The sequence below is a fragment of the Martes martes genome, assembly GCF_963455335.1.
Source record: "Martes martes genome assembly, chromosome: 3".
NCBI lineage: Eukaryota > Metazoa > Chordata > Mammalia > Carnivora > Mustelidae > Martes > Martes martes.
Window position 1 is genome coordinate 89,096,641 of NC_137890.1, and position 18,790 is coordinate 89,115,430.

General features: G+C 38.9%; 1 protein-coding gene across 1 annotated transcript in view; it reads right to left on the reverse strand.

Moving 5' to 3' along the window:
* The window catches only part of CNTNAP5 (contactin associated protein family member 5), an 811,336-nt gene that overhangs the window by 49,052 nt on the left and 743,494 nt on the right, over positions 1–18,790 (reverse strand). Inside the window, exon 20 of the mRNA XM_080798228.1 lies at positions 3,149–3,279. Within this exon, the coding sequence (XP_080654354.1) occupies positions 3,149–3,279 (131 nt within the window). The remainder of the gene's footprint in view (positions 1–3,148; positions 3,280–18,790) is intronic.

Here is an 18,790-nt window from a genome sequence, read left to right on the forward strand (position 1 = left end):
CATTCCCACCGGAATGGATCCTGCATGTCCCATCAGAACCTCAGTCAAAACATTCAAATGAGAAGTCATCTTTCCCATCCCTTTTATCCTCCAATCTTACACCAACCCAAGCTTTCTCCAAAGATGTGTCCCCTTTATTTGAAGAGTAAATTCCAGAGGGAAGCTCATTATATTATAATCACTCAGGGATTTTTTTTTTTACCACATAATGGACAATTATTCTTCAACCTCCACTCAATCCAGAAAACTAATAGTCAACCTTGACTTCTGCCATAGCTCACATCCAAAAAGTTGGCCAATGCCACTGATGTTATGTCTATAACATTTCACATCTCCGACTCCATGGTTTCCCCACTGCACTAATTGAAGGCCTCACGATCTCTTTCTGAGTGGCCTCTGTCATGTCTCATCACTCCCAAATGTGTACTTCCATGCAGTGATCACAGTGAGCCCCTAAAAATGAAATTCTAACCACACTGCTTACCCAATGGTTTCCCTTCACTTTGCCACAGGGCCAATTTTATCTCCTCCACATAATACATTAAGCCCTGTGGAATTCATTCATTCTGTTCATGAATACTAATTGAGTCCCTGCTGTATGTTAGGCACTGCTTGATAAAGTGGGGGTTCTATGAAAACAGTGAAAAAATCCCTGTCTTCTAGAAGAGAGAGAAGGTAAAGAATTAGATAAATAAATAAGTTATATTGAATGTTAGATTGTGTTTAAGTATGGTAGGGAGAAAGTCAAAGGGATAGGTCACTGTATTAAGGTGATCAAAAATGGCCTCATTGAGAATAGCTTTTTGAGTGAAGTCCTGAAAGAAGTGCAAGTACAACAAGGAATGTAACAGCAAGGGGGCCAGAGTGGTATGAGTAGAGTCAAAGAAAATACTGATAGATGAGAAACAACATGGGAATGAAGCTGTGGATGCTTGGCCATGGAGATTCCCTTAAGCCTCTGCTAGGTATTTGGTTTTTACTGTACATGAGAAAGAAAACAACTGAAATGTTTGGATGGAAGAGCACTACCATCTGATTAATATTTTAATAGGATCTCTCTGGCTCCTGTGTTGAGAGCACACTGTAGGGGAACAAAAACTGAAGGAGGTATCTGTCAATTAAGATGAAAATGTAAACTGTAATAATCCAAGGAAGAAATGAGGGTGGTTGGGACGGGGTAGAGATTGTTGGTCAACAGGATGTTGCAGGTGAAGAAGAGAGATATCAGAGATGACACTATAATGTTTAGACGGAGAAGTTGCAAGAATAGTGCTGTCATTAACTGAGGTGTGGAAGATTATGGGGATAGGAAATGCTTAGGGAAAGATTTTCAGTAATTCATTGTGAAATTGGTAACATTCAAGATGCCCAATGGACATTCAAAGAGATAAGCCAAGTAGGCAATGATAGATAGGTCTGGAATTCAGAGAAAGGATTGGAGTTAGATGTACCTTTGGGATTAATTAATCAGCATTCCATGGCACTTGAAGATGTGAGTCTGAATGAGATTAGACACAGAATGAGTGCAGACACAAAGGAAATGAAGGTGAGTCCTGGGATGCTCTACTTCAGATGACGATGGGAGGGCAACGAAAGGGAGAAGAGAATGAACAACTAGCAGATACAGAAGAAACAGCAGGTCAAAGAGATGTCCTATAAGCTAAATAAGAATTTATCTCAAGAGCTAAGATATTACTATGTCAAATGCCAATGGGAGGACAAGTAAGGAAAAGATTGTTAGATTATGTAAGACCACTGGTGTCTTGAGAAGTATAATTTTAGTCCAGCACAGAGACTGGACTCTTTTCTTGGCTTAAGAATCCTTTCTTGGCTTAAGAAAAAGGAAGGGCAGCTTGGAAGACCAAATATTTAAACATTTCCAAGGATGTGGGCAAAAAACTGAAAGAAAAAATGGGACACTGTATGAAGTCGCACAAGAGAGAGGTTCCCCTCCCTGACGTAGAGAGTGTTTTTTGTCATGTTGTATTGTGTTGTGTTGTATTGTAGTTACATTTGTAATGCATGCAAACCTTGCATGTTTACGCTTTGTGAAGTCATCCAACAGAACTGGGAAATGTCGACAAAGGAGGGGAAGATGTTACAGTGATGTTCTTCAGTGGGGTGAGAGACCTGTTCCACAAGTCATGGAGTCAGTCTTAGACAGAAGCCCCATCTGCTCGTATTCACCAACATGAGGGAGACAGAGTACCTGAACACACAATGCACATGGGTGGGTGTATGTGGTGGTGAGAGTGTGCAGGCATTCTCTTCTGAATGCTACATTTATCACAAGGAAGAAGAAAACAAAGTTATCTTGTACAAGTAAAGATAGGGTTGTAATTTGTTGGCATGTAAGGAGAAAGAAGGAGGTTTAAAATTATCATCTAGGTAATCCAGAAAGCGAAGGATTAAAAAATAAGAATAATAATAAGAGACACTAGCTAGGCAGATGGAAGGGCTCACTTGAGGTCATGATTTGAATAGGATGATCTGGACTCTGTCACTTCTCTCTTGTCATGTGCCCTCAACTGATCCCTGCCTTTTATACCAAGACCAATGGAATTCCAGTGTGCCTGCTACACACTATGCCCTGCTGGACCTCTTTGCTGATTCTCATGTAGACCCACCGTCTGAGCATTTCTTTCCCTTTTCTCCAGTTTGCCAATTCCTACTCACCTTCATTACTCAGTTTATTCCTAACTTTATCCAAGAAACAAATACCGATGCCCAGAAGAGATCAGTGATGTCATCTATGTTCCCATATCTGTGCAATTTCAACCCTAGCCCTTGTGAGTCTCTTGTGATTTCCTCTTCAGCTGTGTGTCTTCCTCTTATACTCCAGTTTGGGGTTACCAAACTTGATCGGGCTTCAGAATCACCTGCTACCCCTCTTGTAAAGAAGTTTTGATTAAGTAGATCTGATGTCAGGCCCAAGAATTTGCATCCCTGTCAAGGTCTCAGGTGATGTTGATACTGGTAGGAAGAGGGGAACACACTGTAGTTCAATTTCGTTTAGTTCTTCAAAAGCTGGAGTCAAGTATCTATCTCTAGAACTTGGCTGCACACTTGGTTTAGGGTAGAAGCTCAGAAAATTTTACTGAACAGACAAAGCATATTTGGCTGAATGAGAAGAAGAGAAGTAAGGTACCTGAATTGTAAGCTCTCTTCCCTCCCGGTTAATGTTCAAGTGGTGCATCCTTCTGTTGGCAAAGTTCTCTGCATCAATATTGAAAATGTGGGTTTCTTCCTTGCTTAGCTGATAGCGAACCTGTAAGCTTCCTTGAAAAAATATTAGAAATTAGAATTAAACATAGGATTCATAAAATGCAAAAATGATCAAATTGTCTTTTAGTTGATCATTACTGTTTTCTAAGGATTTCTATATGTCTTTTTATTATTCAAATTTTTTAAAATGCTGTATTAGTACATGTATATAATATATAGCATACCTATATTACTATTTGTATATATATATATCCTATATATTATATCACTATATATATATATATACTATATGTACTATACAAATTTCATTATTCAAAGTTTTAAAAATGCTATATTATTATAACATCTGGGTCCATATGGAAAATCCTGAGTACATGTGCAAAATTTGTGTGTGTTGTGCATGTGTGTGTGTGTGTGTAATGAAATACCGTAATGCCAGGCTGGAATATAAAAGAACCTCAAGTCTATCGTGTAATTGGATTGTCAAAACTTTAATAAGAGAGAATCCTTTTCCATTCTCTCTTCAATTCCTACTTTTTATAATTCCTTTTCTTCCTAATTGCCTTCATGGAATTTCACAATACATAATGTGAAATAAGATTATAAAATCATCTAAGCCAGAATAGAAGAAAAACATTTGGCCTATTAGACCGATACACAATTGAATCAGTTGATACAAGAACCACTACAGCTAATGCTGGTTTCCCTGGTTCGTTTGCTCTCTCTCCTTTTGGCTCTGTCTGTTGCATATTTCCACATATTGTTTCCTAACTATTATTGTCTGGGTTTTTATCACTTAAATATGAATACTAGCTCTGGAGCAGTAGCATATTTGGTACTGAGAGGAGCTGAGCTGCAGGTGGTACAAATGTTCAGGTATAGGGCAAGGGGACCTGGCCACAGCCAGCCTATGATAAGGAAACACCCATTGTGTGCACTGGTGGGTTGTTCAGTGGCATGCTCTTCCAGACTCCTTCCAGTTCTAAGAACTGGAGTGTTTTCATGTCTATTTCAACCCAATAAACTAAGTCAGAATGTGATAATTATGTGTTAGGTACAGTGATGAGGACCACATTCCTTGAGAGTATTTGGAGTCTTGCTATTCCACTGTCTGGGTAATTCATATACACATACAGATTCTGCAAACGTGTTCTGTATGCATTTGTCCATTTTAAAATAACATATTTTACACCTCTTCTCTAACACCTGATTCACAATGATCCATCTTACATGTTAATAATCTCATAGGGACCATGTCTGTCAGAGTATTCTGAAGCATCCCCAACATCACAGTTTATGTCTAAAATATTGCAACCAGTTCTTCTAGAGCCATACAAATACTGATATCAATTTCTTAGGAGTTTTGATGCAATCATTATCTTCTCCTACAGGCTCTGTGCTCATTTCTACTTTAACAGGTACTGGGCTGTGTTATTTGTATACTCACCTGTCTCTCACACAAATCTCTAAGCACCTTGAGGATCTGCACATATCTTAGATTCCCAGTGTCTGGACTATGGTAAATACTCAGTAAATTTTAAAGGAAGCAAGCAAGCAAGGAAGGAGGGAGGCAGGAAAGAAGAGGGAAGGAAGAGAGGAAGGAGGGAAGGAAGGAAGGAAGGAAGGAGGGAAGGAGGAAGGAAGGACGGACGGATGGAAGGATGGATGAACAAATTCAGTGAGGCTTAGAAACTTTTTATATCTAAAGAAATAACTCCTCTGAAACAGTACAAATCTAGGTGATACATATTCTCAATAAATCCAGAGACCAATGAATTATTCTTAGAAACTGTTTCACCTTGGTATTTACTGACTCAAAGCTGGGAGAACGTCAGAAGAATACAAGGAGTGGTACGCCTAAGGAAGTGGATAATTCCTGAACAATTTGGTTGTGTCTGCACTAGCTTATCCTCCTGCATTTGAGGCTGTGATGTTTCAGGGAATTAATTCAGATTTGGATTCCAACCAACTGTCTGGAATATTTTGTCTCTTGTTAGTATTTAGGGTTCTATCTCTTTCCCATGCATCTGGATTTGCCTTATATATCTAGTCCAGTGGTTTTCAAATTGGTTGCAAATTAGAGCACTTTTGGGGGCCTGGCTGGTTTAGTCAATAGAATGTATAACTCTTGACCTCAGTGTTGTGCATTTGAGCCCCATGTTGGGTGTAGAGATTACTTAAAAAAATAAAATATTTAACAAAAGAGAACACTTTATTCAAATGAAATCTAAAGTGAAAGTTATAGAAAACAGAAAAACCCTGGAGCTTCTTGAGTTGACACAAGAGTGGGAGGCTACCTCTAGGCTGCTGCTGCCACTGTCCTCTCCCCCTCCATCCACCTTCACCCCAAAACCTCATGTTGGCGCAAAGAACTCTTTGGTCTCCCAGAAGCATAGCAGAAAACCTTGACTCTTCAAAGTGACAACTCAGCTTATTGGGATTTGGTTACATCTGTCCTGCCAGCTTTGTATCACTCATGTGCACCCCATTAGACATTCCATAGAGCAGTCTCTCCCTGCAGTGCTGACCATTGGGACCACACATTCCAAATACTCATAGGCCCATAGGTTTGACACGCTTACAGTTGGATTTGTCTAGGCTTTAAATTGATCAGTGACAGATTATCTCTACATATCATGTGGATGTTTCTAGCTGAGGAGAGAGACCTTCAGGTTAGGGAGAAGCCATGCTCTCCTTGGGAGATGTTGGACCTCTTTTCTTTATTTTTTCTTTCTTTTCTTTTTTTTTCCCCCTTAAACAACATACATTTATTTTATCTGGACAATAGTTCTGGATTCTAGAAGTACAAAATATTTTCTTAAAGGCTCTAGGTTAGGTTACTTTTATGTCTCTTCTTAGCTTCTGGTGGATGCTGGCAATCCCTGGCATTCCTTGGCTTGTAGATGCATCACTCTGATGTTCTCCATCTTCACATGATCTTCTCCCTGGGTCTCTCTGTTGGCCCTATTTTCAAAACTCTTCTAATATTCAACAAAGGATAACACATACCATTTAGCAGGTCATTTTATTATTCATATCCTGCTTGACAATTATCTAATCATAAGAATGGGAAAATATGAAGTAGAAACTCAAAATTGAAAAGTCCGAATAATATCTAGTTGAATTCCTTGAGTTTGGCTTTAGGGTAAATATTCTTTCATCTCAGTCATTTAAAAACATGATTTTGTTTTCTTTTTTCTTACCGGTTCCCACTTTTCCAGTGTTCTTACTCTACTGTCTTCCACACTGTCATTAGTGTGAGTATTATAACACATATTCTGTCTTGTAACTCTAGCACTTAAAAAAATCCTAAGCCTCCTTAATTCTACATGATATATTCCAACTTCTTAACCTGATGTACAAAGGGTTTTTTTTTAAACCTTTATAACTTTATCACATACATATTTTTCATATCTGAATCATCATACCTGAAAACTCAGCATCTTTCCAAATAATGCACTTCTTTACCTCTGTGTGTTTTTCTTTTCCTCTGCCTCCTCATCTGCCTGGCAAGTTCCACTTCATTCTTTTACATCCAGCTCATGCCACCCAAGTCTTCACTAACCCCTAAGACCGGCATAATCTACTATACTGCCACTGTGCTCACTTTTAGTAACAAACTCAATTTATCATGTTTATATTGTCTTTCCTCTTGAATTTAAGGTCCCCTAGGAGGGGTAGTTGCCTATTCATCTTTGTATCTATAAAGTATAACACAGGGCTGGCTATCATAATCCTCCAGAAGATATTTTTTGAATAAAAATCCACTCTGGAGAATTTTATTAACACTCCACCAAAATTATGAACTAAAAATTATTCAATGCCTAATGTGTACCAGATACTAAGTAAATGAATAGTTATAATATTTTAGTTCTATTTTTAAGAAGTTTATAATCTAGTTGAAAGCAAAAGCAAGGTCATACATGCCTACTGTATTTTAGACATTTAATTCTGTACTAAAGATACTTCTTTTCTTTTCTTTTCTTTTTTTTTAATTTTGCTTATTTATTCCAGAGAGTGAGAGAGAGGGAGAGAAAACAAGTGGGAAGCAGAGGGAGAAGCAGACTTTCCACTGAGCAGAGAACCCAGCTTTGGGGCAGGATCCCAGGACCCCAGGATCATGAGCTGAGCTGACGGCAGATGCTTAACTGACTGAGCTACCCAGGTGCCCTAAAGATATTGATTTTCTTTCTTTTTTTTTTTCTTTTTTTTCTTTCTTTTTTTTTTTCTTTCTCTTTTTTTTTCTTTAAGTAGGCTCCATGCCCAGTGTGGAGCCCAAAGAAGGGCTCGAACTCACAACTCTGAGATCAAGACTTGAGCTGAGATCAAGAGTCAAATGCTTAACTGATTGAGCTATCCAGGTGCCCCAAGATATTTATATTTTTTAATTAAATCTTCAGATCAGGAACTAGATTTTCAGGGATGTAAACAGTTACACAAATAAGGAATAAGAAGAAGGAGAAGAAGAAAAAGGAGAAGAAGATTCAAACTCAGAAGTACAGAACTTCAAAGTATATGTTCCCTCCAATATAACACCCTGACTCCAAAGAGATGTGTGGTGGGGAAGATGGATGAGTGGTTGGACAGAGATGTTGATGGTGGAGCAAAGGGAAAGGTAAATGATTTGACAGAACATACACATTTTGTGAATTCAAGATGAGGATGTTGGTAACTAGTGAATCACTGAATTCTCCTGAAACCAATATTGCACTCTAAGTCAACTAGCTAGAATTTAAATAATCTGAAAATGAAAACAAAAATGATGAGCAGTTAAAGGGTTGAGGTAATGAGATAGTGTTTTTCAGAGAAAGAGGTTTGTTGGAGGAAGGTAGAAGTTAGCTAGGAATACAAAACAGAACAAAATATAAGGTTATATGCTTATGCAGTTGTAGAGATTTAAGAACAATGCTGTTGAGTTTTACCACGCTTGAAGCAGTAAAGCTGTAGGCCATTAGCGCTGATGAGCATATTAGCAGAACATGCACCCAACCAACCTTCTCATTATGAAAGATGGAAAAAAAAAAATAAGATCCTGCACGTTGAGGGGAAACTTGGAAGAGATTAGTAGAGAGAGATCAGGCAAAGAAGGCTCACACCAGAATGACAAAGAATCTGGACTTGTGCTTGTAAAGAGGGGTCCCATAAAGGGCTTTAGACATATGTGTGATTGGCCTGATGTACAAGAATTAGTATCTTAAGAAAATTAGCCTGCATACCCAGTGTGCATGGCAGATCTAAAGGGTCTTCCGTGAGCATGGCCAGTTCTCACAACATCCCACAACCTCCTGTCACCATATTTACTAACCTATCAATTTCTAAACCCATGTGTTTTACCTTCTATTATCTAACTTATATAAACTGCCCATGATCTCACCTAGTATCATTTTATGCATTGCTTCTCATCCTTCTCATGTACTTGAAGACATCACTTAGTCAACATCCCTCCCCCCGTTTTTTTGTGTTTTTTTTTTTTTGTAAGATTTTATTTATTTGACAGAGAGCAACATAGCAAGAGAGGGGACAAAAGCATGGGAGTAGGAGAGGGAGAAGCAGACTTCCCGCTGAGCAGGGAGCCTGACACAGGGCTTGAACCCAGGACCCTGGGATCATGACCTGAGCTGAAGGTAGATGATTAATGACTGAGCCACCCAGGTGCCCCAACATCCCCCTTCCTTTACAATTCTTTTTGGTTGTTTCATCCTCTATATTACTTCATTCCCATTAATATTTTTTTTCCTATGTTAAAGGAGAAAAAATGAAAAGAAAAGAAAACTCTTCAACCTTTTTAACTTTAGCCATTGCCGTTTTTCTCTGTTCTCTTTTGGTCTGCAATAAAACTCCTGAGGCTTTATCTATATTTCCTGTCTCCAATTCCTCTCTCCCATCTACTTCTAAACTCCCTCCAGTAAGATTTCACCCCTGGGTCTCTACTAAAACTTCTATTGCTAAGGTCATTAATGACCTTCATGTTGCTAAATCTAATTTTCCACTTAAAATCCCCATCTTAACTCTCCTTAACTCTCCTTAACATTCTATACAGGTCACTCTCTTCTCTGTAAAATTCTTCACTTAGCTTCCAGGACATTCTCTCTCCTAGTTTCCTTCCTTCTTCACTGGCCATCTTTCTCCCTCTGCATCACTGATTCCTCTATTTCTCCTTGCCCTCTTAGTGTTCAAGTACAAGGGCTCAGTCTATGAACTTTTCAATACTCACTGCCTTGACAATCCCATCCAGTGTTAGGGTTCCAATATTATCTTTTTGGTATCCTAGAATTTCTGTTACACATAATTTGGGAAGCTGCAAGTTTGAAATCAAAGTGTCAGCATTTCCACAATTCTTCTAAAGACTCTAGGGGGAAATCTTTCCTGTCTTTTCATAGTTTCTTCTGGGACCTGACAATCTTTGGTGTTCCTTGTCTTATAGCTGTATTATTTCAATCTCTGCCTGTACTGTCATGTCACATGTCCTTCTCACTGTGTCTGTATGTGTCTCTGAGTCTATGTATCCCTATCCCTTCTTCTTACAAAGATGCCAGTCATTGGATTTAGGATCTACTCTAATCCAGCATGACTTTACCATAACTAATTAGTTGTACTAACTAATTAAGTTGTGTTAAGTCATGCCATTTCTACATAAAATCACATTCTGACATTCTGAGGTGAATTTGGAGGGACACTACTGAATCCAGTATATTATCTAAATGGAGACCAATTCCAAATTTTTATCTCCAGACTGGTCTCCCCCGCCACCCGCAGGTTCCTCTATACAATTACTTTCTCAACATCTCTACTTGGATGTCTAATAACCTCAAACTTTAATATGCCCAAGACAGAATTTATGATCCTCTTTTCTAAACCTGTTCCTTCCATAACTTCCCACCCAGAAGTGGCAAGCCTCTACTTCCCGGTGATTGGCCCAAAAATCTTAGAACCTCCCCTCACGTCTCTTTGTCTCATACCCTATTTCCAGCAGAGTATGACATAATTTTACGCACCCCTTTTAAAATATATGCTGAGTCCAACTATTTCTTTACCTCCCATCAATTCCATTATTAAAGATTTTTTTTTTTATTTAGTTTGACAGACAGAGATCACAGGTAGGCAGAGAGGCAGGCAGAGAGAGAGGAAGGGAAGCGGGCTCGCCGCTGAGCAGAGAGCCCGATGCGGGACTCGATCCCAGGACTCTGGGATCCTGACCTGAGGTGAAGGCAGAGGCTTTAACCCACTGAGCCACCCAGGTGCCCCCATCAATTCCATTATTATGACCCTCATCCAAACAGCCAACATTTCTCATCAGATGATTTCAATAACCTCCTAACTACTCCTCTTCTAACCTTAGCTTCTTATAGACTATTCTTACCAGAGCATCTAGAACAATCTTGTTAAATCGTATATATCAGTAAAAATCAGATCAGTTGCTGTAAATCAGATAAACTACTTCCCTGCTCAAAGCCCTTCGATGACTCTCCATCTTATCCAGACTAGAAGGCAATGTCTTTGTTATGATTATAAGGTCCAATCACTTTTATTGATTCTCTTTCCTTATTACCTACCCCATTCCCCCTTCTCACTAGGACCCAGTCATGATGCTTCCCTTAACAAGAATACATCTGTCTCAGACTTTGCATTTTCTGTTTTCTCTGCCTGGAACACTTTTCTCTGGATATACACATGTGTCCCCCCAAAACCCACGCCCACTCCAAAATCCTCCAAGTCTTCGCTCAAATACCACCTGTTTAAAGAGTTCTCTGATAGTCATGTTAGAAACTGTGAGACCCATGCCTCACTTATATATATTCCTGACCTCTTTACCCAGCTCTCCCCCTCACACACATAGAGCTTATCACCTTGCAACATTTTGCTTATTGTTAATATTTATTATTCATTGTCTATCTCCGTATACTAGAATGTCAGTTCCATAAAGGCAGAGATTTAATAAAATGAAAGAGTCCAAAACAGAAAATATGAATATGATTCCCTACACTTAGGGAAAATATTGTTTTAGTCATACAAACTGATTCTGAGTCACTATGTAAAAATATTCCTTACAAAGATTTTGGTAAGACACTGTAGAAAAGTCTATTTTGTTTTCAAATAACTAGTTTTTAGAGTACTTATTACCATCCTGCTCTTTTCTTATTTCATACCTTTTTTAAACTTGTTTAGTTATTTTTATTATCTATTTAATTATAAGCTCCATAACTAAACTTTACCTGTATTTTTTTCCTGGGGTATACCCAGTGTAGAGAAAAAAATGCCTAGCTTATAGTAAGGGGCTCAATAAATATTTATTGATTTTTTTAATAGACTAAAGGAGTGAATGGTTTTGGTGATATATGAAAAATATTTCTTTTATCTCACCCGTGCTTCAACATATAGGATTGATCATGATAATTTCAATAGTTTTCATTGTTACAGCTATAAATGTTAGTTATTGTTATGGGTATAATCAGTAGTATTAAAATATCAGTTGACTATTTTGTTCTAGGGATTGTCTAAACTTTTTTCCTCATATTTCATCTTTATACCTTAAAAACCATGACATACAGATTCTTGCTTTACACTAACTTTACATGTAAAGAGAATGTAGTTTGTCTAACCTGTTACCAGTCATTTCACACATCTCTTCCCTCTAATCTAACTGTAATCTGGATTTCCACAGGGAAATCCAGATTAGGTCTCTGCTTTAGGTCTCTTCTTTTATATGCACCCGCCATATAAAAATAAAGGCCTTTAGGATGAAGGCATATGTCTGCGTGATAATCCTACTTAGCCAGACTTCACAAAACAACAACAACAACAACAACAACAAAACACTGAAAACCAATTTGTGGCCACTCTGAAGCCAAACTCAGTTGTCCAGAGTTTGTCCTCAAATCACTGCATGCATAACTGAATGCTAAATTTAGTGAAATGTTTCTAAAATTAAAAAAAAAAAAAACATTTTTTAAGCTTCTTGGAAAAAGCAGACATTTATATTGAAAATACTGCAAGCCTCATGGAAGATAAAGTCAATTTTCATGGCAACGTTAAACACTAAGGTTGTTCTTCCTATTTCTATCGTGGAAGGTGAGGAGAGATTAGAACTGAAAAGAATCAGCTAGCCTTAAAAAAAAAAAAAAAAAAGAAAAGAAAAAAAACTCAGCTATTTGAGAATTTCTCATGAGTCAGTAACTGCAATGCGCTGAGCATTCCCAGATCCACTCAGCTATGATGATTTTCTAGGGCTCAATTCATTTCTTATTCAAAAACAACCTTGAAAACTCTCAGAGGAAGTCGTAAACAGGTACCAAATCCTCCAGCTTATTCGGTGATGGGTTCTGGTTTACCTCATTGAGCCCTATTCTAAGCACCTTAATAAGTAACAATTATCGTCTTCTATTTCAGTGGTTCTGTTTACGTTTGCACAAAATATTCCTCAACCTGTCTTACCTTTAACTCAAAAGTCATTTGCATAGCAATAGTCCCATTACTGGGAATAAACGCAGACCAACTGCCCCTCTTCCATGGTACTCTGTCCAAACCCCTATTTCCTTACAGCTTACATTATGGAACTGCTTTCTTTTTTCAATAAAAAAAAATACATTGAATGAAACAATTAGGAACTTAATTTATTTTTGTTTTTATTTTTCAAATGATATATTTGAAATCAAACAAGTTCCTCTGGCTCAGATTTGTTCTCCGAATTCAGTCTTTACAGCATGTGTAAAAGGCACAGATCCCAAAACTCCATGGGAAACACTGTCTGGTGTTTTATGGGCTTAGAGATTTCATTGAGCTACTAAAGATCTATTTTCCTTTCTGCTGAGACCCAATTAGAGTTCACTTACATTTAAAAACTCTCTCCTCTTATTTGTATATGATTTATGGGGTTTGAAGGCAATAGTCATTAGAACTCAACATAGTAATTAGTCTTTAAAGTATCCAGGATGAGGCGGCTTTGTAAATTTTATGCTCACTTTTTATGATCCAATTGCTTTTGAATATAGATGCTTTTGATCATGGCAGTTAAAACTTTACATTATTTGGAACTAATGTTAGCTATTCATGTATTTGTGAACATTCAAAAAAATTTTGATGACGACAGGTACTGACAGTATAAAACGATGCAAATCCGCAGAAATACTGGGTCACGATTTGCGACTTGTTACCAGGTAGGCTAAAATGCCACTGAGAACCCGCACTTCTACTAGAAGCTGGTGCTTATTTCTTTCCATCGCCCCTGGTGGCCGATATGGAGCTTGGCAGGAGTAGGCTTCCATCAACATGCAGCACACAGGAGGGACACACCGTGATGTTCCAGGAATGGTGTTATGAACACTTGCTTGGAGAAAAAAGACAAAGCTTTTCTCCCAAGACACACACAGCCTAGTGAGTGACCCAGGGCCATAGGAAGAGTAGTACCATACAGTGAAGACAAATTCTGAAAACACATCTGTCGTGTGAGAAAACTGGAAAATCAGGGAAGGCTTGCCAGTGGTGGTGATAAACCCTGAACTGGAGTCATAAAGAGCACACAAGACCTGGTCACACAGGCAAGAGGACAAAAGGAGGGAAAAGATGAGACAGCAAGTCAAAGGTAGGGAGAAGCAAAAGAGGAGGGTGTGCATGTCTGTGGTTGGATGGAATGCAGGTGTGCACATAGAGAATAAGCACAAGATAATAAATTGGAGATATAAATCTTGTGTTCCTTAAGGAAGCCATTACCACTATGGAGCCATTATTTCTTCAAATCATAATTCTGTCTTTTCTAAATGTTATTTATAAAGATAATTTCAAAAGTACTGCTCTGGATGACAATCCTGATACATTTTCTAGTGATGTCATGCTGGGGACTGGGGCCAGCAGTGACTGACCCAGAGCACAAATATATCCATGTGATGGGGAGATGAGCCAACCTGCACTTAATAATCAGGTCTAAAAGTATCTTAGCATCTAATACTGTGCACACCACTTGGGAATGGTGAAGAAGGAAGACAAAAAAACATGTTGAGCATAGAACCATGATTTGTTAAAAAGCTTACGGGTGTGAAAGGTGTAGCATGGTCGGAATGGGACCCAGATGCCTGGTCTTTTGTGTTTTCCTGATGCCCGTCAGTGCCACGCAGCCTGCCAAGTGCAGAAATTGCAGAGCAGTCAGTGCTGGCTTCAGGCACTTCCATAAATGAAAATATAAATGATGGTCAATTAGAGATGATTTCCTAAACCATTTTCTACAATCATTAACAAATAGTGTAACTAGCTCATGAATAACTTCAGGCACTTTTCACAATGTGAAATCATCAAGATGTAACCGCAGGATCTTGTTTAATGGCACAGAGACAATAGCATGAGGCCTTTCCTGGTGGGTAGGTTTCTCCAACAGGGAGTCCCACCTGTTCAGAAATGAAGGCCCCATCCAGAGTGTTGTCCCTTTTTGGATACCTTCTTCCTTCTTATTCGAGAATGGGCCTTAGCCATGGAAATGGAAACTTGCATATGAGAAAGCTCAGAGAACGGATTAAAAATAAGTTTACTGAGTGCCTATCCCATGCCAAACTTGTAAAAGCTCTTGTGTATTCATATGGGACATTTCACTTGATAAGGAAGTAAAGGAACATTTGGGGATATCCTAAGATGCAGACTTAAAGAGCCTGCTTCTGGCTCTTCCCCAAGACCCCTTCCCAAGAGTCTTGCCCCACTCCTAAAAGGAGCCAGCCAGTTCCCGGGGTCAGAGCCTGTGACATGACAACAATTTGGAATAGTTATTATTTTTGTTACAAATGAGAAAAAGTGAAGCTTAGGGAAATTAAAAATGTGCCTGAAGTCTCAGTTGCAACAGGAGGTTTTGAACCCAAGGACTATACTACTCTGTTCACTTGCCGCCACGGATTTGAGGTAGGTAAGAAGCTGGGGGAGGGTCTCTGCCTCCAGATCTGAGGCAGAACAGAGAGAAGCGATGACAGTAGCAGCCCAGAATACTTTGTTTTTCTCCTCCACCTCTTGTGTCTGAATATGAAGTACAAAAGAAATGAAATAATAACAAAGAACATCTCCCCCCTATACCCACAACATACTAACACACTCACACCCTCTCACCCAGGCACACTTACACACATGCAATACTCTTGCCTAACTATGCAGTTTAATCTTTCAAAAAGATGTACACATTACATATGCACTGAAGAGAAAAGACAAGGAACTTTGTTCTCTACTGAGATGATGAATTTTATGTAGTAGAACTATGGGAGGAAAAAAAAGAAAGAAAAAAAAAGAAAAGTAAGCAAGAGCAAACATTAGTAATAGTTTTTGGAGGAAAAAAAAATAATAAAAGGCCATATAATTAAGCCTCCACATTTTTTTGTCTGTTGAGCGCTTACCATGTGCCTCCCCCGCCCCCCGGGCCCAGACATTCGGACTGCACAGTAAAGGATTCTGCTCTCATGGAGCTCACACGTCCAAGTGAAGATGGAAAGTAAACCTAATTTTATAAACAGAACAAATGCCATGACCTAGAGGAAATGTTCCAGCTTTGATGGGAGCATGTAACAGGTGGTAAGGTGGCCACCTGATTCATGGACATCCCCCAATATTCTACAATGCCTAAGCCATGCACTGACTTCCCACTGACCCACTTTTCTCTTTTCACTTTCCTCTGTATCAACAACAAATTTACTTTATTTCATCATGCCTGACAGCCTCACTTCCCTGTGAAGAACCCTCCCTACATATCAATATAATTAAGTCCAAAGACTTACATTACCTAATCTTATCTCAACCTATTAGCCATCTCTCCCTAAACCCCTCCTGTTGTCCTATACAGCAGCTAAAAGAGGTCCACAGGCTTTAAAGTTTTTCCTCCACTGTCCTTACATATAGTCAGGAATGCCAAAATATCTGCCAAATGCAGGAATGAATGCATTCCAGAAAACCTGTGCATACAAAGAGAGCTAATATTACTTTTTTACTCCATCAAATATATTTGTTCACTCATGAAATACTGAAAAAGAGACAGGTGTGCTTTTCTTGAAAGAAAAATAAAATAATTACATTGGTGTTTTCCAATGTTTAGCAAAGATCTCCAGAGCTCCCCAAGCACCTCCTCATGATTGACAATACATTCTAGTTTAGAGAAAAGAGCTTTTAAAGCAGGAAACTTTCTGAAAGGGAAGTTCAGCTCCCCACGTAAAAGCCATCCATGCCTAATGCTAAGGGGCTGTATACACCATCCCATGAGTCTGTGCTTAGCTGCAAGGGTTGAGGAGTTAGTGAAGTTTCTGATGGAAAGAATATTGTGGGATATATTTTGGAAAAATTGCAGTGAAAAACTCCAGGCCTCAGTGCCTTAGGAAAGCTAGGGACGGGAGCCCTGCAAACCATCTAAAGGCCTATAGGCATAGTCAAGGCCAGATTGGATAAGAGAAAAGGTAATTTTGAGAGGGCACACCAAGATCAGCAGGATTTGATGAGAGGTTGGGTGTATTAAGGCAAAGTGAAGAACCATGACAAAGGGTTCCAGGCCTGGGGATGCTCTGTGCCAGCTGACACCCCTCACATCACTCACCTCATTTTCTGTGGGCAGCTGGACCATCTGTCAGCAATTCCACACACTTCTGTCTGCCTACAAAGAGTGTCTGCAGGTGCTATCTCCTCTATCTCTGCTACAGGAATCCACCCCACCCACCTTTCCCCATTTCTCCCCCAGGGAAACCCTCTTTGGCCCCTCCCCCAGTTTTGATAGGAGGAAACTTTTCTCACAGGAAACTTTTCATAGTTTATAATTCTGTTTCTCTTAGTGTATTAACATATGACTCTTCCAAAGAATTTAAGATCTAGGAAGACAGAGGTGCTCTCTCTTTCACTCACCTCTGTGTCTTCAGTACCTATCGAGGACCTCTGGCATATGATAGTTAGTAAACAGTCATCTAAAATATGAAGGTATTAATTAATAGCTTTGAATAATACTGGTGATATGGAAAGAAAAGAAAGACGAGATTTAAAATGGGACAAAAGCAGGTTTTAACTACTAAAATTTATGTGAGGTATTAAGGCTATAATATAAATACAGAGTTAAAGGTAGCAAAAAACAGTAAGAAATGTGGGGACTAGAATTTTGGAGAAAAGCATTGGCTGGAAATAGACATTTAAAAGCCATTGACAGGGAGGCTGTGTGGATTGCAACCCAATTAGATTCAGTCAGCCATGTGTAATAAGATCTTGCTTTATGGTAAGGTAGGAATATTGCTCTCCAGCTCAAAGACTGGTTATAATGTATGGGAATAAAATTTTTTTTTCATAAGATGCTCCATATCCCTTCAAATGACAGAATCATTGTAGAATTACAGGACATGGTGGTCCAGTTAAAATCTTGAGCCTGTGTGCCTATTGAAATGTTTTCTGAAAAGCAGGACAGAGTAATAGTTAAGATTAGCCCGTCAGCCAGGATCAGACCCCCGTGTCTCTCTATATTACCAGTGAGGCCCTAGGTAAATGCAACTGTCTCCCAGTACCTCAGTTCTTGTGTGTGCAAAACAGGTATAGTCATAGCATTTACGTCATGAAATCCTGAGAATTGAAGCCCTATTGAGAACTTTCAGAGTATCTGCAACATGACATTCATAAATGTTAGCTTGTGTCATCGTTATTATTTTGATTACTATGTAATCCCTGAAGCTATTTTGCAAGAATTACATATGGAATCAGGATAAAGGATGCATCATCATCATCATCATCATCATCATCATCATCATTATGGGCTTGATACTCTGAGTCATCATTTTTGTTGTTGTAAAATGATTCTACAAAGAGCTCTATTAATGCAGCGCCATATTTAAGAGCTCCATTTACACAACGGGGAATTGGAAAAAAGCAAGAGTGGTAGTGAGTTCTGAAACAGCCACCTGGAGAGCTGGTCTCATTACCAATTGATATCAATTGAATGTGTACAATTTTCAGGGTAGACAGCAGCCTTGTAGAATTCTGAAAGACCTGATCCTCATCTCAAGTTCAAATTTCTGCCCAGTGAAAGGGAAATTTCGGAACTGATGACTTCCTAGGAGAAGCAGGTTTATATAGAAAGCAGCCAGTGGTTCTTATTTATTTACTGTTTTGCAAACAAAACTGTGCCTAAAATATCACATTTGCTACATACTAATTCAATTGCGGTTGGATTCTGTGCTGAGCCAAAACATGGCCCAAATAATTCTTCCGCTGCTTTCCCTGGGTAAGGGACTCAAAACAGAGCAAGCTGTTAAATAAATAGGTCCATCCCATCTGCACATCTTTCATTTGGATAACTCCCTTCAGTAGGGCAAGAAATGAGTTCTTTTAGCCAAGGGTAAGACAGTTACTCAGGTGCTTCAGAGACGATACTTAATTTGGGATTGTCAAATTGTAGTCCACACTTTGTACACGCCCTCTCCCCTCATCATTATAGTTGAGTAATGAAAATTTCTTATGGTCCAATATTAGTATAAAGCCATGTTTCCCTTCCAAAAGCCCCTTAATGTCACCTATCTGGTTTTTAAAACATCATTACGAATTTATTCCCTCACATATCCCAGTCCCACTTTGGTAAAATTAATCC